At 35.1% G+C, this 27,176-nt stretch overlaps 1 protein-coding gene across 1 annotated transcript in view; it reads left to right on the top strand.

Moving 5' to 3' along the window:
- The window catches only part of STK3 (serine/threonine kinase 3), a 243,918-nt gene that overhangs the window by 127,900 nt on the left and 88,842 nt on the right, over positions 1–27,176 (top strand). Inside the window, exons 7-8 of the mRNA XM_054590312.1 lie at positions 3,679–3,816; positions 13,207–13,332. Coding sequence (XP_054446287.1) covers positions 3,679–3,816; positions 13,207–13,332 — 264 coding nt within the window. The remainder of the gene's footprint in view (positions 1–3,678; positions 3,817–13,206; positions 13,333–27,176) is intronic.

Here is a 27,176-nt window from a genome sequence, read left to right as displayed (position 1 = left end):
GGGTGTGTAATAGCTACTGCTGAGGTGAGCCTTATATGTTAAGATTATCTGAAGATAAGGCTGCAACTCATTGTCTCAAAGTTCAAAGGAGAGCATTAGCTTCAAGGACATAAATCACTGAGTTGTTATCCATCAATTTGTAACAGAACTGCAGATGAACTACATTTATCTAGACAATCTAGTATCATTTACCTGCAGTTTGAGGTCAGTCTAAATAGGGGCTTATGTAGGTGCTTTGAACTGTTTTGCAGAAATGAGAGTTGAGATTTATTTTTATTCTTTAATTTTAAGTAGGAGGTGGTTTTGTATGCCTTTTCAAGCAGCCAACATTAACCCTTTAATCCCCATTCTTAAGGCCAGATTAGGTTCTGCTTCAACAGTGGAGCTATATGAAATTAGGTTGTTTACAGAAGAATTTTATTTTCTAGCACTCCATTGTTTGATATTTGTTTCATATGTGTTAGTGCCCCACCCCCCAAAGTTGACTGTAAGCGCTGTGGGTCTGAGATATGTATCTTATTTTAAAATTTGTAATAGCAGGGCTTACATAGATACTTAAGGGGGCCATCAGGGAGAACATACATCCTGGGCAAAATCAGTCTAATTCCAGGAGATTCTTACCTTGTAGGAATATGAGCTTGATGTTGCCCAAACAAAATATATCCACTGACGCTATTGGCCTGTGGTCTATTAGTTTGCTACTTCTTTATTAGAGTGTAGTTATGAGTAGGAACTACTTGAACAGGAAATACTTGATTTATACTTGTCATTTGATAGATGCTTATTGTTTCATAAAACTGGTTTCACTGCTTTTGAAGGACTATCTTAGATGTAATATTGTTAATATGATATAAGGTGTGTAAGAATGTTATTTTCCATTAAAGGAGTTTCCCTTTTTTAAAGAAGATGCATACAGTGTTAAAGAAATTGCCTCTTACCCTAGAATCAAAAGACTTGAATATTCAATCTTCACTGCCTTGTTAGAATATCTGAAAGCCTTTTGCAGTGAGGGTGTCTTTTTTTATTTTTTGAATTCTGGAGTTATCTTTGCTCTTCTTTTTCCACCCCTCCCAAACAAGGTTGTTAGGATGCACTCATAGTTCTTCCTTTGTGGTATCTCCTATCCAGTTGCTTCCATTTCATTCCTATAGAGACAGTGTTGGTTGAACTCTTTATTATTCATCCGGGGACATCTACACTAGACCTTAACTCCCTCTTCCAGTCCATATTTAGATATGTCTGGGCTTTTGGTGGTGTTTTTTGTTTTTTTTTAAATCTACCTCTTGGGCATAGACAAACTCTGATTGACAGCAAAAACAAAACCAAACACATACACACATACTAGGGGGAAAAAACCTGTTCAGCTGTGTACTTTCTTGCTGGCCAAACTGCGTATTTTCTATTCCCCTTCTAATGTTATCATTCCCTGGTCCCCACAGGGTGATCGGCTTGTTCTGTGCTCTTCCCAACAGCTCTAAACTATGTGCTCACTTTTCCATAAGCTATTTCTTCTAAGGGAAATGACCTGTCCTCTTCATGCCTTATATCATTTCTTCTATTACTGTACTATTCTGTAATTGTTTTACAGCTTGTTCTTTTATTACCAGGCTAGGTTAGGTAGTGACTTTATTTCCTGCTGCATCTTTGAATTCCTAATATAGTGCCTAACACTATGTTTTCTCTACTGAATAGTCTTTTTCTTATTCATACTTGATTGAATAATCTTCAACTTTATTGACTGTCACAGCTGTGATTGTAGTAACCTTTAAGATGTTTCTTCTCAGTATTCTCTCTTAAGGCATAAAACTTGCTTATGCTTTCTTCCCCACTTGGAAATAAGAGGAGGACCTGGGAAAACCTGTAAATTGAAAACAGAATAATTATTTATCATCTCTTTATTCTCTTAGTACTCGTTTGTTTGGCTTTAGTAACTGGCTTTGTACTTCACCTTTTTGCATCTTGAAACATCGCATCAATAGATGCTGTAGGACGCTTTGCTACTTTTTTCAGTGAAGGCTCTCTTGTAGGTCTGAAATACCCTTTGTCACAGCCCCTCTGGCCTTTTGATTTTTGTTAAATGACAAGATTGAGCCAAATGATCTGTCTTATACCTTTACTGTGCAAAGTCTCTGATTCTAAGAACTTGTGAATGATTTGAACAATTAATAAAAACGCAGTGGAGAGAAGAACAACTTTATTATATCAAAGGAATACATAAAAATTGGTATCTCCCAAAATATTATAATTTGTCTACAATTTTAATGTTTTCTCCATATATGAGCAGAAATTTTAAATATAGGTATGGTTGGTTACTTTCAATGGTAAAAATTTTGTTTCTAAGTATTATTGTAGTTTATAGTATTACCATTTTAATTTTCTTTATGTATTAAGGAGAAGGAACATAAGTTCACGTACATGAAATTTGTTTGCACATGAAGACAGAAGACTTTTAAAAGCCAGGTGGAAAAAAATGAGTATAGAACAGAGACAGACACCTCTCTTCTGGAAAGTCAGAGAATTCTCTAGTGTAGAAAGGGAGTTTCTGTGTCTTTCAGCCCTGAATACATCTTTGCAAGACCCATTATTATAGGCTGCGTGTGCACATACTGATTAACATGCCAAAAAGCCATTTTTCTTTATCGCGATACAGTCTTGTATTGATTGTGTAATTATATAAACTTACCTATTAAACTACAGTTAATTATAATAAGGCTGAATTCATTTTCCTTTGTAAAATTTTTGTCATTGCTATGTCTGTCTCTTGTCTCTTATAGTATGTGGACATGAAAATGATAATAGTATTTATTGAGTGCTTGGTACATTTGATTTAAACTTACTGTTTTCATGTCTTTCATAACCTTTCAAAGAAAATGATGTTTTAGTGATGGTATTTTATCAGGAACTCTTCTAGATACCCAGGAGAAAGGTTAATTCATTGCATACTGTGATTTGCTAAGAACATTAGGGATTGATTCTCTTGGTTGAGAAAAGGGTGACGTGACAGCTAGGAGGACAGGGATGGCGGAGACGTTTAGAGCTTTTGAATTGTGAACTTTCTAGATGTAATATCATTAGCACTAAATTATTAATACTAAGTTAAATCATTAGTAATACATCAAAGTGGCATATTAGATTTAAAACTTTACATTTGGAATCCTGACTCGTATTCAGAAAGAGAAGAAAAATCTTGGCTCTATCCAATATTATTTCAAATAATGGTAGTAACTTTATTTATATGTAAATATTCTGGATTGCAGAAGCAAACTGGAGTGCTACTGGCCATTTTGAGCAGCAGTACTTATATAAAACTGAAATGGGAACTATATCTGGCATGCAATAGTGAGATTTGGGGTGGAATATATCTGTTTAGAGAATGTTCTTAGTGTTGTAAAAGGGTTAGAAATGCAATCTTCTTTGGAGACTGATTAAAAATAATAGATAAAATAAAGAATGATGTGCTCAATGAGCTACGATTCAAATAGAGGAAATTTAATGAGAAATGATTACATTAGTAGCAGATGGACTTGCTTCCTGAATTTCAATCTTACTGGAAATCCTAGAACTGCTTAAATTTGTTTTTCAGATTTAGAGTCTGATAGAAAGATAGATAAAGAGATTTGTTTATTTGGTGTGCTATTGTGATTCTTACTCTGTCATTTGGATATTTCACTCTTTTAGGCTATTTTTATGATTCCCACAAATCCACCACCAACATTCAGGAAGCCAGAACTATGGTCTGATGATTTCACCGATTTTGTTAAAAAGTGCCTAGTGAAGAATCCTGAGCAGAGAGCTACTGCAACACAACTGTTACAGGTCAGTGCTTATGCCACCAAGGGAAGAATATTTTCTCTGTTGTATCTTTTAGCTTTCTGACATTAACTAGGATTACTGTGCATTTCCTTAACTGATTTCTAAAGGTGTAAACCTTCCAGGAAAAAAGGGTTGATACATACACACCCACCCTCTCACTCACACCCACCCCTCCATTCTTCTGTATGTTCTCTGTTCTCGTTTTCTTCTTTTATTAGGTTCAGCATTCTCTTTTCCCTTTTTTCTGGTTTGTTGTTGTTGTTGTTGTAAACCCTTTCCCCCTAAAGTTGTTCTAAAACAAAATTCCAAAGCATTCTCATTTCAGAAATGAACTCTTCCCTCTACTGTTACTATTTCTCATATCTTTTTTCTGGATGTATTATTCTCTGACCCAGCATTTCTTCTTTGGTTTTCTGCTCTACTTTAAGATGTGTAAATACAAGATTCCAGAACTCTTTGAAAAGATTATATATTGTAAATATTGGTTATAAGATTACCTAAATGAAGAGTTTCAGTATCCCTGCTACACATAGACTTTGTATCTAGAGTGTAAGGAAGTTTTTTTAATCTGCTTGAAATTTAGTGTGAATAGAAATAATTTAATACTTCGGTAAGTATTTGCAAGTCTTAATTTTTCCGACAGAATTGGCTCAGACCTTTAAGCTAATAATAAATGTGTCTCACATTAACAAAACTTGGTATTTGGAAAAGAATTCTCTTTATTAAATGACAAAATGATTCAAAACATGGTGCTTAGAAAAAGTGAGTTTTTCCCCATGTACTGTTTAAACAAAAGTATTTGTTGAAGGGATATGAAACAGGCTCTTAAGTGTAAAGATCATTCCTAAGAAAATATAACCTAGTACTCACTCTCCATGGAAAGCAATTTAGCAATATCTATTTAAAATAAAATGTCAAATATTCTTTGACCCAGTAATTATACTTGTAGAAACTTACTCTACAGAAATATTTAACCATGTGTAAAATAAAATTTGTGTAAAAATATTCATAGAACATTGTAATGGCAAACGATTGGAAACAACATAAATAACTGTCAACAAGTTGGAAACAAATTAAGGTCCATCAAGAGGAGTGATTGGCAAAACACACACACCTGTACATACATATATGTATACATGCATATGTCAGTGCTTATAGTGGAGTGTGCAAAAATAAGCAAGAAACTGGCCTTCAGAGAAGGTAACTATGGCTGAGAAGCATGAGTGGAATCGAAACCTACTTGCTCAATGCTGCTTTTGAGCCTTTTGAGTTTCTTGTTATGTGCAAATGCTATCTTTCAAAAATTAATTAATTGAAACATTTATTTTGAAATATTGTCATCATGTCAAAGGAATTTTGAGCACATAAATCAAAGGCCTGTTGGTATTGTTATTGTATCAAGTATCCAAATTATTCAACCCAAAAGAAGGCAAGAAAGGAGAGGAAGGGAAAAAAAACTAGTGAGACAAATTGTGTAAAATATGATGGTGAAAGTAAATCCAAACATATCTGATAACTGATTTTTGGATAGTTTAACCAGTATTTCTTTCTAGTCTTTCTCCCATAATCTTTTCTGATCTTTCTAAGAAAAGGAAGTGTTGTTTTTAACTTAGGGTTTTCAGGATTGGAAAAATTGGAAAATATTTAAGAAGTGTTCTACGATCACCCCCTAATTTTGTGGATGAGGGTCCTGAAGCCTGAAGCCCAGAAAAGTTACATGACACTGAAGATCACCCTGTGATTAAATCATTGTTCCACGTTTATTCCATTTGCCCCTTAATCCCAGTCTTCATCCTTTCTCTTCTCTGCTTTCTGCCCAGAAGGCGATCTGTGTAGACAGCATTAACAAGCTCTGTTATTCTCTGGCTTCTAGTTGGGTTTGGCCCAAGCATCCTTCTTTATGATAAGGACAAACAATCCTTCTGATTTTAGGTCATTTATGTATAGTACTTATGAGTAAGTATTTACTGTCTTACTTAAAAAAAAAAAATGTACTATTGTTGACCATCCACAGCCCTCTGTTGCAATTTGGTGTTCTTGTCTGGCTTCATAACTGACCCCTTGCTACCTCCCATTTTTTTCTGTACAAATACTGAAATAATAGACTTGTAGATTCTTATACAGACTATGCTTTTTCAATCCTCTGTACCTTTTCTCACGCTGTTTCCATTCCACCACGTCCACCAGTTTAAAGACTCCCTTTCACCAACAGGCTCGTTCTTACTCCTTGTCTTTGTTTCTAGTTGAAATAAGGTGCTCCTTCAGAAAGCTCTCCCCTCATCTCTGCTTAGGCTGGTTGTTCTTGCATGTTCCCATAAGTACCCTGTGCATATCATTTACCATGTTACAACAAAATAACTTAGTTCCCTGTCATTATCCTGGATTATAACTGATTCAAGGTCAGGGGCTGTGCCTATTGGGAGGGGACTGCGTTTGCACTCTTGGCTTATAATACATTGTGAATTGAATTCAAAATTTAGCACAACAAACTTCTGATTTACAAAGATTTTTTTATATAGGATAATTATCTTCAGTCTCATTAGAGTCTCATTAGACTTATTACAGTCTAACTTTGCTGAACTCCTAGAAGCCATTCTGTCTCTTAAAGGAGTTTTTACATGATTCATATGTTATGAGTTAAATCATATTTTAACTCTCAGTGGACAATCTTACTACTAAGTTTAGTGGACACAAGCCTGTAGCGTACATGTGCAGATTATACCACACTGATTGGTAGACCACGATAAATGCTAAGTTTTTTTATAGTGATTTATTTTCTATGACATAAGATAGATAATTATGTAAGTTCAAAAGAATCAGATTGAAAAGATCCTTTTGATATTGTTGAGTTGAACTCTTAGTAGTTTTTAAAGGATGAGGAAATTGAAACCCCAGAGATATTAAAAGGACCAGGTTCAAGTTTAGCCTAGTGACAGCAGAGTTCCTGATCTGAGGAGGACCCTTACACCTGCCTGCGGGCAGTTTAGAACCTGGAAGTCAGCTCCTGCCCAGGGCCGGCCTCCTGTAAGAATGTCAGGTTGACCCAGAGCTGCTGTTAGTTGGATTGGCACTGTGTGTGGCTCGGACAGCGGTGTTGTGGGTTACTCTGTGAACTCCCACGGTGTGTGACGTATTCCTCATTATCAGTTCAAATGAGGAATGGAAACTTTATCTAATTTGTCATTCCTCTCCTTTATAATATAATTACCTTAAATACTTTCTTTTCATATACTGATATCCATATCAAACAGTGTAATGATATTTGCTTTTACCTTTAAACAATTGAGAAAACTAAAGAAAATAAAGGAAATCTATTGCATTTACCCTGTTTGCTCTTGGTCTTTTTCTCCTAATCATCCGAAATTTCTTCTTTTGTTATTTCCTTTCTGTTTAGCAGACTTCCTTATATTCTTTTAAGATAGATCTGTGTAACAAATTCTCTTTTCCCTCCTCTGAGAATGTCTTTATTCCTCTTTATTCCTGAAGGATATTTTCACTGGCTATAGAATTCTTAGTTGACATTTCTTTCAGCACTTAAATGTTGTGACCCTTCCTCCTCATTCCCATGGTTTCTTAAGAGAAACCTACTGTCATCTGAATTGTTTTACCCTTTGTTCTTTTCAAGATTCTTTTCTTTGTCTTAATTTTTTAGAAATTTAATTATGATGTGTCTTGGTATGGAATTCTTTAGATTTATTCTGTTTGAGATTTGTTCAGCTTCTTGAATCTGCACGTTTCTGTCTCTTGCCAGTTTGGGGGAAGTCTCCAGCCATTACTTGTTCAAACACTTTTTCAGCCCTACTCTCTTTCTCTTCTCTTTCTGTGATTTTATTGATGCAAATGTTAGACTTTTTGTTTTAGTTGTACAGTACTCTGAGGTTCTGTTCATTTTTATTCCAGTCTGGTTTCTCTCTGTTGTGTATACTGTGTATTTCCTACTGTTATGTATCCCAATTCACTCATTCCTTCCTCTATCACCATTCTGCTGTTAAGCCCATTGATCATATTTTTAGTTTTGGTAACTTTGTAGTTCTAAAATTTTCATTTGTTTATTTTTCTATTCTGTCTTTTTTGGTTCAGATGTTATGATTTTTAATATGTTTACAAGCATGCTTGTAATTGCTCATTGAAACATTTTTAGGATGGTTGCTTTAAAATCCTTGTCAGATAAATTTGACATCTGCGTTATCTTAATATTGGTACCTATTTATTATCTCTCCCAGTTGAGATTTTCCTGCTTCTTAATATGGTAAGTGATTTTCATTTGAACCCTAGACATTTTCAGTATTATTTTATGAGACTCTGGATCTTATTTGAATGTACTGTTTTAACTGGTGTCCTCACAATATTTCAGGAGGGGAAAGGGGTACCACCTAATTTCTGACAGCTAGCAGTAGAAGTCCAGGTCACCAGCGTGGTCTCCTTTGACATTATAGTAGGGAAGGGTTTCTTATTACTACTGGACAGGGGTGAGAGCTCAGGCTCCCAAGTCGCTTTCAGTGGCATGACAGGGCGTTGTTTTAGCTGGATAATGATGAAGGTTCTGACTCCACTAGGCCTTCTCTCATTGCTTTCTAGCTGGGAGGAATAGGGTTTCTATATTACTGCCCGGGAGGGGTATAAGTTCAGGCTCCCACATAGTCTCTGCTGACATCCCCTCTGGAGAAAGGAGGGCACTTTTTGGGCTGCCTGATCGAGATGAATGCCCTAGCTCGACACTTAGTCTTCTCTGACACCGTCTCAGTAGGATTGAATACCCTCCAGGGGGTGGAAGGATAGATTCCCCACTCAGCCTTTGCTGGCAGGCTTGGGGTCAGTGTTTTCCCTGTGGTGTTTGGCTGACGGCTGACATAGGATGGTGTGTCCAGAGTGTTGTCTCACTAACTGTCCCTTTCCTGATCTTTTTGATCAAGAGAGAAGGCTTTTGTAGGGGCGGTTTTAGTTTGTTCCTTAGTGTTTCTAGGTTGCTGGCTTCTCCAGTACCCAGTCTGGGATAAATGAGATAAAAAGAAAACCCATGGAACTCACAGCTTCCTCCAGTCCCGTAGTCCCTAACCAGTTTGCTGCCTTCTCCCTATTTTTCAGAGTCTTCCTATGTTTGTTTTATAGATAATGTTCAGGATTTTAGTTGCACTTTAATGGAGCGGTATAGGGAAAAGTATGACAACTCAATCTGTGGGGAAGCATTAAGTCTCTCTTTTAGATCATTTAAAATTTTTATTTTCTCTGAAGTTTTTTTTTAATAAATCATTAACTTGAACTCTGTCAATTTAGAAATTGATAATTTAGAGCATGAACAAAATTTAAGAGGAACTAGTTCAGATTTTAAAAGGATAAATTTTTAAGAGACCTTAATTTTTAAAATGCATAATGAAGAATGTGGTAAGTTGATTTAGGATATTTTTTATTTTTTTTATTTGGGTGATTTCAGAATGCCCACCCTCTTTTAGTTTAGATTTTACTGTAGATACATTTATAAGTAGTGAAAACTCATTACCTTTAGAATTTGGTGTGTTAATCTTTTTCTTATTGATATTCATTTAGAAATTCTTCATTAAATCACCCTTCTGTCGGACATAAATGTTACAAATACAGATTTTAGTGCATTTTTTGCCATTCACACATATTTAAGTTGTATGTATTTATATCATCATCTTTCTTTTGTTTTTATGGCATTAGGTTAAATATAAACATTCTATGTATTTTAAAACTATAATTTTTTAATCTAGCTGGAATTTATTTTGGTATTTTCATGATAAAGATCTAGTTTAATTTTCCCCCTGTATTATCTCAGCACGAGTTTTTATTTAAGTAATTTTTCTGTCCATGATTAGAAATGCTGTCTTTATAACGTACCAGTTTATTTTGTGTATTATATCCTATTTCTGGTCATTACATTGCTTCATTGTTTTTCCGTTCCTATACTGGTGCCACATGCTTTAATAGGCATTTAACAAAAAGATATAACTTATGTTTATTGATTTTTCTTTTATTGCAATCTGATTATATTATTTAGATTTTTATCTTTATTTTTACCTATTTTATTTCTCAGTGACTAGAAAAGGAAACTTAATATAGTATTTTCTATGTTGTATTTAGATCAATGTCTTATGTCTCTATAGTTTCTCTTATATACCATAATTTTATTCTAATGTACCTAGTTTGTAACTATAATATCTTTCTTTATATTATGTCCCTTATTAATGTTATATAACATTCTTCATTTACTTTTCTTTGCCTTCAACCCTACTTTCTTAATTGTGTTACTTCTGATATCTTTTTATGTTTCACTAAGATTTCATTGCTTGTCTTTGACTTTGAACCCAGGTTCTTTTCAGTATGCCTCTTGGGGAAACATGAGTTGGATTTATTTAAGTATATCTCATATAGAAAGTATGTAGTTGAATTTATCTTATGAACTAAGTATCTTTTATTAACTAAAATATATTTAATAAATGGAAATTCAACCCATTTATTTACATTTGTATATGCTAATAACATTTTAATCACAATTAACTTTTTTTGCCAACTTGTTTTCTCTGTTGTTTTTTTTTGTTCTACTTTTTTAATGCTGCTTTGCATTTTTTAATTTTATCACTTGCTACTTTAAAAAAGACTTTAAAATATTCTTTAAGAATCTGCCAGTATGTCTGATAATATTTCTCTTCTGATTATTGAGAATGCTCAAATAATATGGCCTTGTTCTTCAAGTAGCCTTTTAACTTTGTTAGCCAGTTCCTTTTTCTTGGTCAAAATATCCCTGTTCTGTCATGGATATGTAGAGAAAAAAACATGACTACAAATGAAATCAGACATACTGAGATTTTGAGATTAAGAACGTTAAGCTCTATAGACTAATGGTAGCAAACGCTGGGTAGTCAGTTCACAATTAACTGCAGGAAAGTAAGTTTGCAGTAGAATGGATGAACCATATAAGTATTTTGGCATTTTTTTACAGGTAAAACTGTGATGTCAAGAATTGGCTCATAATTTTCCCTGGAAAGATAAAGTGTAAGACAACGTGAGATTTCTGTGCTCTTTAAAAGAGATATAATCTGTTGGGTCCCAGTTTTTGCAGTGTTGGTCTTTTTCTGCTTCTCTTAATATATAGTCACTAAGTCACTCTTCAGAGCATTTTCATGAAATTTCCTTTTCTTGATTGTGGCAGCTGGTTTGTTTTTTTTTTTAAATCCAGCTTCTTAATAATTCATACCTTTATTATTACAGTTGCTCCTCACTCCATTTCTTTGTACGTTCTGCAGGATTATGCTATCAAAGGCATTCTTTTCCTTATATTATTCTCTTGTTTATATAATTAAAGTGTCTATCAGACAAAATTCAGGCATGTCATCCTACGCATGTACCCTTCTTGCCCCACTGTTGCTTGTACTCGTCTCTCAACTCTGAGAACACCATTTCTCTAAACAGTGCTCTGTCTTGGCATGGCTGATCTTCCTCCTGGGCTCTGACATCCTTTCCCTATATTGGTGTGTTTGTTCATACTGTTCCTCCCTCCTGAAATGCTCTATTCTGTATGAGGCACCTGAGGTTACCTCACCTCTTCTCCTTTTACATCTCTGAATCATACAGGCTGTGCAGTCATCCTAAATATAACATATGTCACATTGTAATTATTTGTATGTGTTTGTGTTTTATTCTTTATAGATAAGTCCCTAAAGGGCAAAGAACACGTCTTCAGTTCTTTTTCTGGGGGTGGGGGTGGGGGATGGAAGGTGACATTCTACCAATGTTTGTCAAAAATTATCACTGTAAGACTAGAGTTTCTTCCTTGTTGTTCCACTATTCTCTAGGGCACTATCTTTGCCTGTTTTACAGCTTAGCAGAAATAGTAGAAGTCATGGAAGAGTGCACATGCAATGTTTTTGTTTTTGTTTTTTAAAGATTTTATTTATTTTTTAGGGAGAGGAGAAGGGAGGGATAAATTGAAGAAACATTGATGTGTAAGAGAAACATCGATCAATTGCATTTTGCATGCCCTGAACCGGGCACCTGGCCTGCAGCCTAGGCATGCGCCCTGACCAGGGATGGAACCAGCAACCTTTTGGTTCACAGGTTGGTGCTCAGCTCACTGAGCCATACCAGCCAAGAAACACACAGTGTTTTAAGGCACAGATCAGGAAGTGGAACACAACACAGACACTCTCATTTCATTCTGTTCTGTTCATTCTGTTCCTTTGACAGAACTTAGTCTCCTATTCACAACCAGCTCAAACGGAGACTAAGAAAGGTAGGATCTAGCTGGACCGCCATACATGTAGCCACGACTCTGTTTTGATGGAACTAGGAGTCTCCGCCACAGCTATGTCAATAGGACTTAATTTATCTGGTGACTAATCTATAACTGCTACAAAAGAATTTATTGGTTCTTCACTATTGATCCTGTTATTTCTGTAACCTGGTAAAGTTCTCACTCATTCTTTTCCCAAATGACATATGTTTACTATTTTAAAGCTTTTTCAAAATGTCTGTAATTTATTATTTAGCACTAAAATTTTTTTGTCTTTAAGAATTTTTGTGTACTTTATTAAAATAACTCACCTTTTACTTGAATCTATCTACTGACATTTAAAGAAAAAAGAAAGTTGCATCTTGAAGCTACATTGCTACCTCAAAATAAGATTGTCCCAAATTATGCTTTTAATCTTACCCTTTGCTTCTCTCACACTCTCCCCTCAATAAAAAGATCATGAGAAACTCAGGTCTGTTCTGGTGGTTTCCATTCCTTTTATCAGATTTGTAACTTGGATATTTTAGCTAGATCAGGGTGAAATAAAAAAAGAAGTGAAAAATTGTTTTATATATGTGCCTTATTGAAATGAAGCAATATTTATTTTCTGGAAAATTTTTATTGGCTGTCTTTTATTTCTCCATTGGAAATGATCATTTTCAAGACCTAATAAAATAGAAGATATGTAAAAGAAGTAACACAATATTTGTCCTTCTTTCTACCACTGATTCTGGCTGTCAGCTTGTTGAGATTAATTAAAAGCTGTAACTAATACCAAATAACTTTATTTTTGTATGCAACATAACCACCAATCTGTTTTTTGTAAGTATATCTTTTTCTTACCTAATCTACATTTTCTTTGGACAATTACATCATTAAGGTAGTTGTCGTGAATGTATTTTTATTAACAGGATTGCATTTTTGTGTTTGTGTTTTAATAGTTTTTAAAAACAAGTAAACCTAAAAGCAAACTCTTTATTTGTAAAGCAACTGAAATATTCTCTATTCTTAAGCTATACATTTAATTCTGGATAAAAGAACAAACCACTGAAGCCTAAGATCCATTTACATGTTGTTTTTAACATTTTTTACATATAATATTTAAAAATGTTTCAAAATTATACCATTGAATTTTGCTTTTCTAGCATCCTTTTATCAAGAATGCAAAACCTGTATCAATTTTAAGAGACCTGATTGCAGAAGCTATGGAGATCAAAGCTAAAAGACATGAAGAACAGCAGCGAGAATTGGAAGAGGAAGAAGAAAATTCGGTTCGTAATTACCCTCAAAAAATTGATTTTTTTTCTGAGTCAGTTTTCTATAATTTTGTTTTTTCTTTAAATATATCAATAACACTGTTTTATTGTACAAATGAGGTGTGTTCACTAAATACCAAAGTATATTTTGTTTGCACTGAATGTTTTCTATTTTTCCTGATGTGTTGATAACTAGTGATTAGTGCAATGTAAGCTTTGAGTAGTATCTAGGAGTACCACAATAAACGATGGGTTATTAGAGAAAGCAGGAGGGACAGTTAAGGACCTAGTATTCTGTTTATTTTATACTTATGCATCAGTGCATTTAATAATAAAATAAAGTAATTATGTCTATCATATTTTATGATGCTTGATGCTTTTGTTCTTCACTACCTTTTTTTCTTGTTTCAATTTTTTTTTTCTGGTTAAAGATACAGAGATGAATATGTCTTAGTATTCAGATAGTCATAAAATCTTAAAACAGATATTATTTTATTTTTTACTGATTGAAAATGTCTTTGATAACATCATTAATATTTGTCCATAGGTTTTTCTTTGCTTATAGTTTTGCATACAAATAGTATTATTTCGATAATTCAAATTTATCCAGTTGAGATTACTTTTGAAATTCTTTCACCCTTTTTACCAATTATTAAACCTTGTTAGATATGGTAGCCCATACAAAGACAAGTGTGCCTCTTTGCCAAACTGATTTATAATCATTTTCTTTAGGTATTATGCTATATCAGTTATTCATTTGGCAGTGACTGTGGACTGCCTGGTAGACAGATGCTTTAAGCTTATATTCTAGACATTAAGTTTTTACCAATGAATTGACCGTTTAGAATTTTAAATAGCATCCTCATAAAGATTTTTTCATAATTTTGTGATTCTGTATTAATTCCATAAAGATAAATAAGTGATATGGAATGATGTAAAGACTTTGGTTCTTGCTCTCAAACAGTTTTATAGTTCCCACCCAGGGTTCCTGTGTGCTGATAAAGTTAGTTTTTTATTTCTTTTTTTTTTTATTGTTGATTCTTTTGCAGTATCCCAGTTTTTTTCCCCTTTGCCTCCACACCACTTAGCCTACCCCACAGTCCCTCAGTCAATCCCCATTCTGTTGTCTGTACATGTTGTTTAACTAATCCCTTCTCCTTTCTACCATTCCCCGATCCCCTTCTCCCCTGTTACAGCTGTCAGTCTGTTCCATAGTTCCATGTTTCTGGTTCTGTTATGCTCGTTAGTTTATCTTGTTCACTAGATACCAGTCATAAGCAAGATCATATGGTGTTTGTCTTTCACTGACTGGCTTATTTCACTTAGCATAATATTCTCCAGTTCCATCCATGGTGTCCCGAATGGTAGGAGTTCCTTCTTTCTGCTGCGTAGTATTCCATTGTGTGAATGCACCATAGTTTTTTTAATCCACTCATCTACAAATGAACTCTTAGGCTGTTTCCAACATTTGGCTATTGAAAATAACGCTGCTGTGAACATAGGGGTGCATAAGTTCTTTTGAATTTGTGTTTCAGGATTCTTAGGGTATATTCCCAGCAATGGAATCACTGGGTCATGAGGCAGTTCCATTTATAATTTTTTGAGAAAATCCCATACTGTTTTCCACAGTGGCTGCACCAGTCTGCATTCCCACCAACAGTGCACTAGAGTTTTCTTTTCTCCTCATCCTTGCCAGCACTTGTTTGTTGGTTTATTAATGATAGCCATTCAGACATGTGTGAAATAATATCTCACTGTGGTTTTAATTTGTGTCTCTCTGATGGCTAGTGATATTGAGCACTTTTTTTATATGCCTATGGGCCCTCTGTATGTCCTTCTTGGAGAAGTGTCTGTTCAGGTCCTTTGCCCATTTTTCAATTGGATTGTTTGTTTTCCTAGTGTTGAGTCATATGAGTTCTTTATGTATTTTGGAGATTAAACCCTTGTCTGATGTATTATTGGCAACTGTGTTCTCCTGTACAACCGGTTCCCCTTTCATTTTGATGATAATGTCTTTAGCTGTGCAGAAGCTTTTTAATTTGATGTAGTCCCAATTGTTTATTTTTTCCTTCATTTCCCTTGCCTGAAGAGAGCTATCAGCAAAAATATTGCTATGTAGGATATCTGAAATTTTACTGCTTGTGTTTTCCTCTAGGTCTTTTATGGTATCAAGACTTAAAAGTCTTCTATCCATTTTGAGTTTATTCTGGTGGATGATGTAAGTTGGTGGTCTACTTTTGTTTTTTGCATGTACGAGTCCAGTTCTCTCAACATCATTTATTGAAGAGGCTATTTTTACTCCATTGTAAGCTTGTGCTCCCTTCATCAAATATTAATTGACCATAGAGACATGGGTTTATTTCTGGGCTCTCTCTTCTGTTCCATTGGTCTATGGAACCAATGTATTGGTCTGTTCTTATGCCAGTACCAGACTATGTTGATGACCGTCGCCTTGTAGTATAGTTTGATATCAGGAATTGTGATTTCCTCCAACCTTGTTTTTTTCCTCAGGATTGCTGGGGCTATTTGGGGTATTATTTTTGTTTCATACACATTTTTGAAATATTTGTTCTAGATCTGTGTAATATGCCATTGGTATTTTAATAGGAATTGCATTGAGTCTGTAGATTGCTTTGGGTAAGTAGTTTTTAATTTCTCTCCAATTTACATAACCCGTTGAGGAAGCAAGATTAAAACTAAGATATTTACTTTTAAGTTTTCATGTTCCTTTATTAATACTTTATGCTCACTTTTTAGTCAAATATTTATTAGTACTTTTCAAAACAAATAAAATTGACTTATCAGAGTTATATAGTTTCTTATAAGGTTATGTTTTCAATAGAGTCTAGTCATTGTCCCTTTCTTGGTAACACATCTACCTTTCCTTTGCCTGTGCGTGCTTCTTATGGACGCTGGGCTATTGAACTACCTTTGATTAGCTGTCAATGGACCGCTGATTATTTTTGCTTTGGCTCTTATCTTTCTATACTTAATTATAGGCTGGTTTCTATTTTTGATGCATAAGGAACCACTGACTATTCCAGAATGTACCAGTTTTTACTAGTTTTTCACACCTTCTTATATAGTCATTTTGGTTATTTTCTGCTACTTTGCTGATATCTTTTTCACTGTTTTTCTCTCCTTTGCTGGGCTCTGTTGCATTGATCTTATTTCAGATTTTTAATGTTTTTAACATGCAAAAATCCTTTCCTTACTTAGGGGCTTTATATGTGCTATTCCCGCTGCTAGAAACACTCTTCTCCCCAATAACTCATTGACTGGCTAGGTTCTTCTTTTATTTTGGTCCTCCACTTTAAATATCACATATCCCCAAACTTAGCAGCTTAAAATAGACACACATTTATTATTTCATGGTATCTGTAAATTATTATTTCAGGAGTGGCTTAGTTGGATTTTTCTGGCTCAGGGTCTCTCATGAGGTTGAAGTCTCAATGGTGGTTGGGCCTGCAGTCAGCCAGCCTAAGGTCAAGGACTGGAGTTCCAACACAGCTCACGCATTTTCGTGGCTGTTGGCAGGCTGCCTCAGTTCCTCGCCGTGTGGGAATCTTCATAGGGCCACAAGAGAGTCTTCACAGCGTGGCCACTGTTGTCTTCCGGAGTGAGTAATCAGGAGGGAGAACGAGAAGGAAATTTCAGTGCCATTTATGACAGTCTTAGGAGCCACACACTGTTATTTCCACATTGTGTTTGTTAAAAAAAGTTACTGGTCATGGAAAAGGGTGGTGTAGAGAACTCTAGGAGTTGGTGCTTTTGTAGAAACACTGCAATAAAATTAAATATTTATAGCAACCAGGGAAGTTCTTAATGAAGACAGAGGCTGCTAAATGTTGGTAAGAAAGTGCTGTGGCATTTTTGCTCATGTGCCTGCCATCCCCGATTTTCTAGCTCAGCGGCAGCTGTGGGAACAGTGGCAGAGGCTGGGAGCAGGGGAGAGGAGTAAGAACCTGTCCCCACCTCCTGCCCCCCAAAAAGTGCTTTTTGCATTCTGAATGATCTGGCAGCGCCCTGAGGGACCAGCCCAGAGGTTTGCCTTTGTTTTGGTCCCTTTGAGCTGGAGCGGCTTCCTGGATAGTGTCTGTCAAAAACATCTAAATCTTCTAGAGCTAATAAATAAGTTTAACAATGTTGCAGATTATAAGATCAACACACAAAAAAATCAGTTATGTTTTTTATATGCCAGTAATGAACAATGCATAAAGGAAATGAAGAAAACAATTCCATTTATAATATAATCCAAAAGAATGAAATAGCTAAGAATAAGTTTAGCAAAGGAAATGAAAGTCTTGTAGAGTGAAATGTACAAAACAAGGCTGAAAGAAATTAAAGAATACCTAAATCACTGGAAGGATATCCCATGTTTATGGATTGGAAGAATTAATATTGTTAAGATGGCAGCATTCCCAGAGCAACTCACAGACTCATCCAATCTCTATCAAAATTCTGATGATCTTTTTTGCGAAATGAAAAGTCAGTCCTCTAGCAGGGGTGTCAAACCTCTTGGGGTCTCTGGGCCACGCTGGAAGAAGAGTTGTCTTGGGCCACATGTTAAATACACAAACACTAACCAAAACCGATCAGCCAAAAAAAAGTTTTGTTTTGGGCCGCATTCATAGCCATCATGGGCTGTGGGTTGGACACCCCGCCTAATTCATGTGAAACAAAGGGCTCCAAATAGCTAAAACAGTATTGGAAAAGAACAAAGTGGCAGGAGCCACTTTCTTGGATTTGATGTTTGCTTGGAAACTTTTTCATAATTGTAGCATCCTTTGCTGTTATCAGTGGCTGGGGATTTACAAAATCGTCAAGTCCTGATTCCTTTTTTGTTTAGTTTTCCTATCTTAAGCTTTTCTCTCTCCTTTTGCATTTTATTATAAGCAGGAAGAAGAAACTAGGCAGCACCTGAAACATTCTGCCTGGAAGTCTCCTTAGCTAGACTACCCAGTTCATTAGGTACATTTTTTTTTGAAATCCAAATATTTTTGGAAATATCCTTTAGTCCTATACCACTTAATTTTTGCTATTGCTTAATTATTTTTTCTCTCTCTCTCTGAAATGCCTTTCAATGTGATTGGTGGACCTCTTAGACTTCTCTTTAAGTGATCATTTTTGTGCTTTTTTTTTTCTTTTTCTTCCTTGGAGGTCTTCTTGAGTTTATCTTCTAATCTTTCTATTTTTTTCCACATAAAATATTTAATTTCCAAGATCTCCTGCTCTCCCTCATTGTTATCACTTTGAGTTTTCTTTTGCTCCTTTCCTTCTGTTTCCTTTGTGTTCGTATGTGATCTCTATTCACTTGATGGGTTTTTGTTAGACATCTAGTGATTATATCTGAGAGAAGCAGTAAAGTTGACTACTGAAAACTCTTTGTTAAAAAAGAGCAGAACTAGTGGACTTGTGAACCTTTCTGTAAAAAATGTTAGGAGTCACTGCTTTTGGATCCTGAATTTGTTGCTTCTTGTGATTTTTCTCTTTGTAAGCTTATATTTTGGGTTTGGTTGTCTTTTCCCCCATGCTCTTTGTCTTTTTGAGTTTATTCCTTTTCTGTGCTTTTTTTTTTTGTAATTTTGAGAGGGTTTTGGGAAGGATAAGCATTTTAATGGAAACTCATGTCATTTCTTTGGTGTTCTAAATTATAATTTTAAATATTGAGTTTTTAATGTGATTATATTTCATATATCTTTATAAATGAATTTATAAAACTTCATATATTACAATAATTATGAAATCCTTGAATACTCATAAATTAGCACAATTTATAGAGAAACTATAGTCTGTTCAGTTCTGGTTTACTCTGGATAATTTGTAAAACAAAGGGATCCAAGAAGGGAGGGGAAAACTTCTAAAAGATAGCATTACAAGAAATCAAGGCAATTTCAGGTAAATCAGACCAAATTAATAGTATAAGAATAGAAGTAAATGGATATTGCTCTTTTTCTGAACTGCTGCATCTTTTACAAAATAATTTTCTTTAGGTGTTGAACAACGGTACAGTCTTGGACCCTCCAACGTCCACCATATGAGAACAACTATAGAATTATGAGCCTTTATCAGATTGATTCTGTGCTTGCCTTACCATCCATATCTCTGAAGTCAAGGTTGTTGCTTTGTATTCTGTCCTTATTTTCATTCATAGTTCATTTGGCCCATGGAACTTAGTTGGTTTTTTTTGAGGAGGGGAATTTGCTCCAATTTGGGTTTCATGTGGCCAACGAATGGTACTAATGACTGGCTGTCTTAGGATATGACAGAAAATTTGGGTGAATATTTTTATATCCCAGTTGTTTTCACTGAGATTTTTACCCATTGTATTTTTTCCTCCTTCTTTGTTACTTCAGAGTTGAATGGTCTTTTCAGCATGGTGGGAGATCTTCGTTACCAAGTTTTACTTCCACATTTATGTTTAGCCCAGAGGATCTGTACTCTTTGACAGCCTTTATAGTAGCTGTCTTGAGTCTCCATCCCTGGTTGGGTCCTTATCCAGTGTCTGGGCTAACTGACTTGTGAACCTTACTTGTAAAAGATGTTAGGATTCACTGCTTTGGGGCCTGAATTTGCTTGCCAGTTACAGAGCCAATTTGTCACTGGACCACTAAAAAATTTCAGAAAGTTAAAATTTGAAATAATCTAGATTAAATTCTTTCCCTGATTTCAAAAGTCTAGAGCTGTCAAATTCACCATATTGAGTTGCTGCATTATAAGAGATTTATATTTGATATTCATTATTTATTGTTGAGCCCATTGTAGATCCTGCTTTTTCCATTTTGAGTGAGTGTAATTTTCAGAGAATTTGAGGGTTATATCAGTATCAATTTACAGTTCTTCCAAATTTAATTTAATTCTGTGGCCTGAGATTAAATTGACATTTCCATCAACTCTTAATGTGACTTTTGAAAAGGAAACATTGTATGATAACCATTTCAAGATACATTGTTTTTTAAAAATATAGTGTAATACACCTGTGTCCGGGGTAACTATTATAAACAAACCTCTTCAAATACATTTTTATTCAAGGAATGTATAGGACATGATTGGAAATAGTGCCTTATGAATTTGAGTTTTATACCTATTATAGAAGAAGCTTGTCTGATGAGAATATATCTTGACAAACTAACATGTTTTGATAGGTGCTGAGGTAATCGTACAGATTTTAAAAATTAAACAAATTAATTGCAAACAGAGATTTCTGCAGCAGGTTAATCCCAATATCAAGGTTTTTATGTTAGTTTAAGCATTGCTAAACATGACAGAAAATTTTTTTTTTGGCATTTTAGAGCATGTGATACAAATTTTGTGCTGAGATGGGTCAACTGTATTACATAGTAAGAAATAATTTGTTTTCTGGATATTAGAGAAGTTGCTCCCAAATTTTTAGTGAGAGTCAATTAAGTAACATAACTATATTTGTTCATATTTACTGTAAATATCTGAATTGCCTATGAAAAGTCTACTTTTTGATTTAAAGATTATCTATTAACAGAGTTGCTCTTTCAACTCAATACAACTTTAAATTACAATTTTGTTGTTACCCAAAAACATTCATAGTAGGTATAAAGCAAATCTGTTTCTGCAACCTAAGACTTTTAAATATAGTATCTAATAAAGGATGCCTTTTAAAAAAATAGGATATGCTTCAGGTCACCCTTTTTTTAAAAAAAAAAATGTACATATTGATATTTATTAAATACTTTCCAAATATTTTATTCTGAAAAGAAATTCCATCAAATTTTCTGGTTCAGTAATGGATTACAGAGTTCTGTTGTTTCAATACAACAGATTGTGTACATAAATCACTTAAAGTCTGTATATACTTTAGTTACCTCTAGTGGAAAAATTACTCCTTAGAATTTGCAGTAGTTAATATAATATGTAGAACATTCCACAAATGGCTAGATCAGTTGAGCTCTGTTTTTTCACATTTGAACTACTGGAGTCTTTACAGAGGGGGGAGAAAAGCAACAGTGTTTGGTTTTTACTGTGAGAAATTTCTGATTTAATTGATATAGGTGAATGTCCAGGCATCAGAATTTAAAAAAATCTCCCTAGCTGATTCTCATGTGGATGAAAACCAGTGATTGGTAGGTTTCAGCATTGGGCTTCATGACAAATATTTACTCTGAAATAAAAATTTACTTTTATTATTTGAATTTATTAAAAGTTCAAAATAAAAAGTGAAGGTTTTTTTTCCTAAATTAACTTACAATATTTGAACAGTTTTAGATTTACAGAATTGCATAAGTAACAGAGTTTCCTTGTACTCCACATTCAGTTTCCTCTAGTAGTAACATCTTATATTAGTATGGTACACTTGTCACAATTAATGAATCAGTAGTGATACAAATATTAAACTAAAGTCCATACACTATTCACATTTAGTTAGTTTTCCCCTAATGCCCTTTTCCTGTTCCAGGAGCCGTCCAGGGTACCATACTGCATTTAGTGATCGTGTCTCCTTAGGTTCCTCTTGATGCCATTTTCTCAGATTATCCTTGTTTTTGATGACCTTGAAAACTTTGAAGAATGCTACTTAGGTTTTTGTAGACTGTTCCTCCATTGGGATTTGATTTTTTTTTTCCAGTGAGGACACTGGGGTTATTGGTTTGGGGAGGTTGACCACAGGGGAAAAGGCTAGTCTTAACCATATCATATCAAGAGTACTAAAGAAAACCTTGTTTCCTCTACTTACAACACTTCTGGCACCAAATGTGTGAATTCTCCACACCAAGTGATTCTCCAGTTCTCTGTAGACACCAGCTGATGGCCCTTCAACTTGTTTCATTCTGAGACTGACCACCTGGAGTTAGCACAGATCCCACAGGTCCACAGAATTGCCACCCATCTCAGACCCCGTCACCGGTCGGTGCCTCCTGTACTCATGACCACCTGGCTGTAAATAGGAGGTTCCCATGACCCCTTTCTCAGGTTCAGTAGTCTTTTAGAATAGCTCACAGGACTCAGGAAAACACTTTACTTACTATTACTAGTTTATTATAAAGGATATAACTCAGGAACAGCCAAGGGGAAGAGATGCAAAGAACAAGGTACGGGGAGGGGGCATGGAGCTTCTATATCCTCTCTGGGCGTGCAGTCCGCCTAGTATTTCGATGTATTTCGCCCACCTAGAAGCTCTCCAAACTCCTTTTATAGTTTCTGTGGCAGTTCTATTATATAGACATTGATTGAAGTCATTGGCCACTGGTGATTAGCTCAATCCCTAGCCCCTGTCCCACCCCCCAAAGTCGTGGAGGTGGGCCTAAAAGTCCCCGCCCTCTACTTGCTCAGTTGGTTCCTCTGGCAACCAGCCCCTTCCTCCAGGAGTCACTGCAGGTATAACTGAATGGGGCTTATTATGAATAACAGAAGATGCTCTTCCTATCCCTATCAGGAAAGCATAAGGGCTTTGGAAGCTGTGTGCCAAGAATTGGAGAATAAAGAACAAATAAATATTTTTTTAAAACATGACTTACCACTGTTGATGTTACGCTGATGATCTGGCTGAGGTAGTGCTTGACAGGTCTCTTCACAGTAAAGTTATTCTTTCTGTACTTTTTGGAAGGAATCGCAATACATAGCCCCGCTAAAGGAGTCAGGAGTGCGTTCCCCCTCCTGGAGGGCAGAGTATCTACATACAGTATTTGGAAGTCTTCTACACGAATTTATCTATTCTCACCACTTATTCATTTATTAAGTTGTATATGTCTGTATTGACTGACACACTGGTTATTTAATTTACATTTTGGGTTATATTCCAGTACCACTTTATTTATTTTTGTTACTCAAATTCTTCCAGCTCTAGCTATTGAGAGTCTGTCTCTTAGTTAGCATCTGTGCTCCTTTGACATACTTCCATCATTGTATTTTCCTGCCACCATCCTAGAATCCTAGGAGCCCAGTTCCTTTTCTTAGACAACGGTATTAGAAACCAAGATCTGGACTACATGTGCGGTTGTTGCTATGTGGGATGTTGTCATTTATAGACCCTCTCAGCTGACAAAGAAATGAGGGGTGTGTGTGTACCAACTTGTGTATAACACATGTTTATAACTATGTGTATGCATGTGCATGTGTGTATACTTTCATCTATATCTATATTAAGCGAAACATAAGTTCATACTGATGTCCCTGCCTTTAACTCATTACTGCATGGATCAGTGCTTGTTTATAACTTCCCACCACAATGGTGAGAAACCTGGCTCCCACCATGCCTCACGCATTTACTAAATGTTTTGGTTCCTGTATACGTGTATAGTGGTTTCAGAATTGTTAACCCATATTCCCATGGGACACAACTTTACCCTCTAGAGCACAGTGCTATGTACAGTTCTTTATGTTTTAAGTCTTAGGCTCCATTCACTCCTAAGGTTAGCATTTTTCTCCCCACCTCCTTTAATGAAGCTCTTTCATACATCGGTAATACAGTTAGATTTTTGTGTGTGTGTGTGTGCACGCCACATTTTGCATTCCATTTTGAAATGTTCTGACCTAAATGATTAAAAATTTGCATACATTAAGGTTCACTCTTTATGCTATGAAATTCTATGGGTTTTGACAAATGTGTGGTATCGCATATCCACCATTGCAGTATCATACAGGATAGTTTCACTGCCCTAAAAAATGATCATGCTTCCCTTATTCAACTCTCCCTCTACCCCTGAGCCCTTTCAGTTGCTCATCTGTATACTGTCGATAGTTTTGCCTTTTCCATAATGTCATATAATTGGAATCATTCATTGGTAGCCTTTTGAGACTGGATTCTTTCACTTAATAATATGCATTTAAGTTTCATCCATGTCTTTTGTGGCTTATTAGCTCACTTTTTTTCACTGAATATTATCTATGGCATGGGTGTACCACAGTTTAATTTATTCACCTACTGAAGGACATCTTGGTTACTTCTAGTTTTTGGCAATTATGAATAAAGTTCTATAAATATTTGCATACCAGATTTTTTGTGGATGTAAAAGTTTTCAAATCTTTTCTGGGTAAATATCTAGGACCATAATTGGATCTTATGGTATATTTAACTTTACAAAAAACTGCCAGACTCTCTTCCATTATTATACCATTCTGCATTCACACCAACAATGAATGAGAATTTCTGTTGCTAAGCATTTTCACCAGCAACGTTTGCCAGCTTGCCTGCCTGTCTCTCTCTCTCTTTCTCTCTCTCTCTCTCTCTCTCTCATTTTGCATTTTAGCCATTCTAACAAGTGGTCAGTGGTATCTTATTGCAAGGTGTCTGTTCAGTATTTTTCCCCATTTTAAAATTTCTTTATTGTTTATTTTTTATTATTGGTTTTTAAGAGTGCTTTTTGTGTATTTGGACACAAGTGCTTTATAAGATACATATTTTGCAGATGTTTTCTCCCACTCTGTAGCTTGCCTTTTTATGCTCTTAAAGGTGTCTTTCACAGAAGAGAAGCTTTCAGTTTTAATGTTGCTTATCCATTTCTTTTTTCATGGATCTTGCTTTTGATGTTTTATTTATAAACTCATCACCAAACTCACGGTTATGTAGATTTTATCCTATGTTTTATTCCTGAAATTTTCTGGTTTTGCATTTATATTAAAGTCTATGTTCTATTTTGAGTTAAGTTTTGTAAAAGCTGTGAGATTTGTGTCTAGTCTAGTGTTCTTTTTATTTTTTGGCATATAAATGTCCAGTTGTTCCAGCACCTCTGTTTAAAAAACTACCCTTTCTCCATTGACTTGCTTTTATGCCCTTTTCAAAGATCACTTGACTATATTTGCATGGGTTTGTTTCTGGGTTCTCTGTTGTGTTCCACTGATAAATCACTGATATATGTGTCTATTCTTTTTTTGATGACTATACTCTTGATTATAGTAGTTTTATAGAAATCTTAAAATTGGATACTATGAATCTTCAAACTTTACTTTGCTTATTCAGTTTTGTGTTGACTGTTCTAGGTATTTTGCCTTTCCATATAAGCTTTAGAATCATTATGTTAACATTTACAAATTAGCTTGTTGGGATTTTTATTGGGATTGAGTTGAATCTATGCATTGTTAGGAAGAAATGATACTGAGTCTTCCAATCCATGAACATGGAATGTCTGTTTATGTAGAGCTTTGATTTCTTTCATCAGTGCACATAGATTCTGTACATAGTTTGTTAGACCTAAGTGTTTTTTTCTTTCTGTGATATTAAAAATGTGTGTTTTTTTTTAAATTCCAAATTCTGATTGTTTATTGCAGGCATATAAAAAGCAAATGATTTTTTTAAATATTGTCCTTGTATCCTGTGACCTCGCTGTATACTGTTATTATTTCCAGGAGTTTTTCTGTAGATTCTTCGAACTTTTCTACAGATAACCATATCTTCTGTGAATAAAAATAGTTTTCTTTCTTTACAATTTTTATAACTTTTATTTTTTTCTTGTTTGCACTAACTGGACCTCAGTTTTCTCTTAACTTTAATGTTTCTGTATCCTCACTAAGTTTTTCTTTCTCCCTGTTTCAGAGGATATGTTTTTTTCCAGTTATAAAAATTTATATAGAAGAAAAATAAGACATGGCATTTACCCACAAAAAGATTGCAATCTAGTGGGGAAGGCAACAAATTAACTGATCCCTGATCAAAAGGAAGTATGGCAAGTACTGCAACAGAGATACACACAAAGAACAGGAGTTGTTTTATTGCCCCCTGATCTTCCAACTTTCTTCCTCCCTTCAAAAGACCCTTCTCTACTTGCCTTTTCAGTCAGGCATGTTTTCCCTTTCTTCTAGGGCCTTTCTACTCAGCCTAAGACTGTAGTTATATTTTGACCATTTAAAAAAAAAAGGGAAAAAGTCAGAAACAATATATTCCCAACCAAGGTTCAGAGCCTCTGTTTCTTCACGTCACCATGTTCTCTCTGCACTTACACTGTGGCTGAAATATTTTCCAGCCGTCCTCTTTCCAAGGCAACTTTCTGGGTAAGATGAGATCACATCAGAACTTGTTTAATTTGAGGTGCCCATGGGTCATCCACATCATTTTGTGTAGCAGGCAGTTGGATATGCAAGTTTGAATCCCAAGGCAGAACTCAGGCAATTAGGGAATCAGACAGGCTTTCTGCAGTTGATAGTGAAACCATAAGCAAAGATGAGATGCTCAAAAAGTGTTTAAAGAAAAACATAGGTTGCTGTGTTTTCCTGGCCTATTTCTTATTTCGCCCTCATTTGCCTGATTAACTCCTTATCCTTCAGGAGCCACCTTAGCCACCGACTCCTCTGGGATGGGCACCCTGTCTTGGTGCTCCTCCAGGCTCCAGTGAGGGCAGTGGTCCTCCTCGCTCCCACGGGGTCCTATGTTTAGCTCGGTGAGAATTTCAATCTCACTGTGTTTGCTTCTCTGCTTTCTAACTCCACCAAACTGTACATTTCTCAGGGACAAAGACAATATCTTAGCACACTGCCTGGCCTACAGTAAGTGTTTACTATATAAATATTTAATATTTATTGAATCCATAAATATATGTATAAAATTGCTTTATAATAGGTTTTATCTGCCTTTACCTCTTATAATTTAGCAGAGTGCCATAAGAGTATCATCAACTTGGAATATACTTGCATGTAAAAATAATAAGTACTTTATGGTATGTGAAGTATTTGATCAGCAATGCTTAAGTCAAACGTGTGATAAATATTTGGTTTGGGGAGGAATTGCTTGTTTTTTACTGTCCTGACACGTTCCTCTACCTAGGATTTCATTGGTGTCAGGAGTTTCAGTAGTGTAAATTACATGTTAAAATTAATATTGTTATTTTATTGTGCTTCAAGAAGTCTTCTCCTGAATTATGTGTTTTAGAAGCTAACTTCTTAAACTAATTTTATAATAT

This window comes from Pteronotus mesoamericanus, unplaced genomic scaffold, assembly GCF_021234165.1.
Source record: "Pteronotus mesoamericanus isolate MK-2021 breed Mesoamerican mustached bat unplaced genomic scaffold, CSHL_Meso_final scaffold_174, whole genome shotgun sequence".
Taxonomy (NCBI): Eukaryota; Metazoa; Chordata; class Mammalia; order Chiroptera; family Mormoopidae; genus Pteronotus; species Pteronotus mesoamericanus.
The sequence above is the reverse complement of the archived record's forward strand: the minus strand, read 5'-3'. Positions and strand labels throughout refer to the sequence as shown.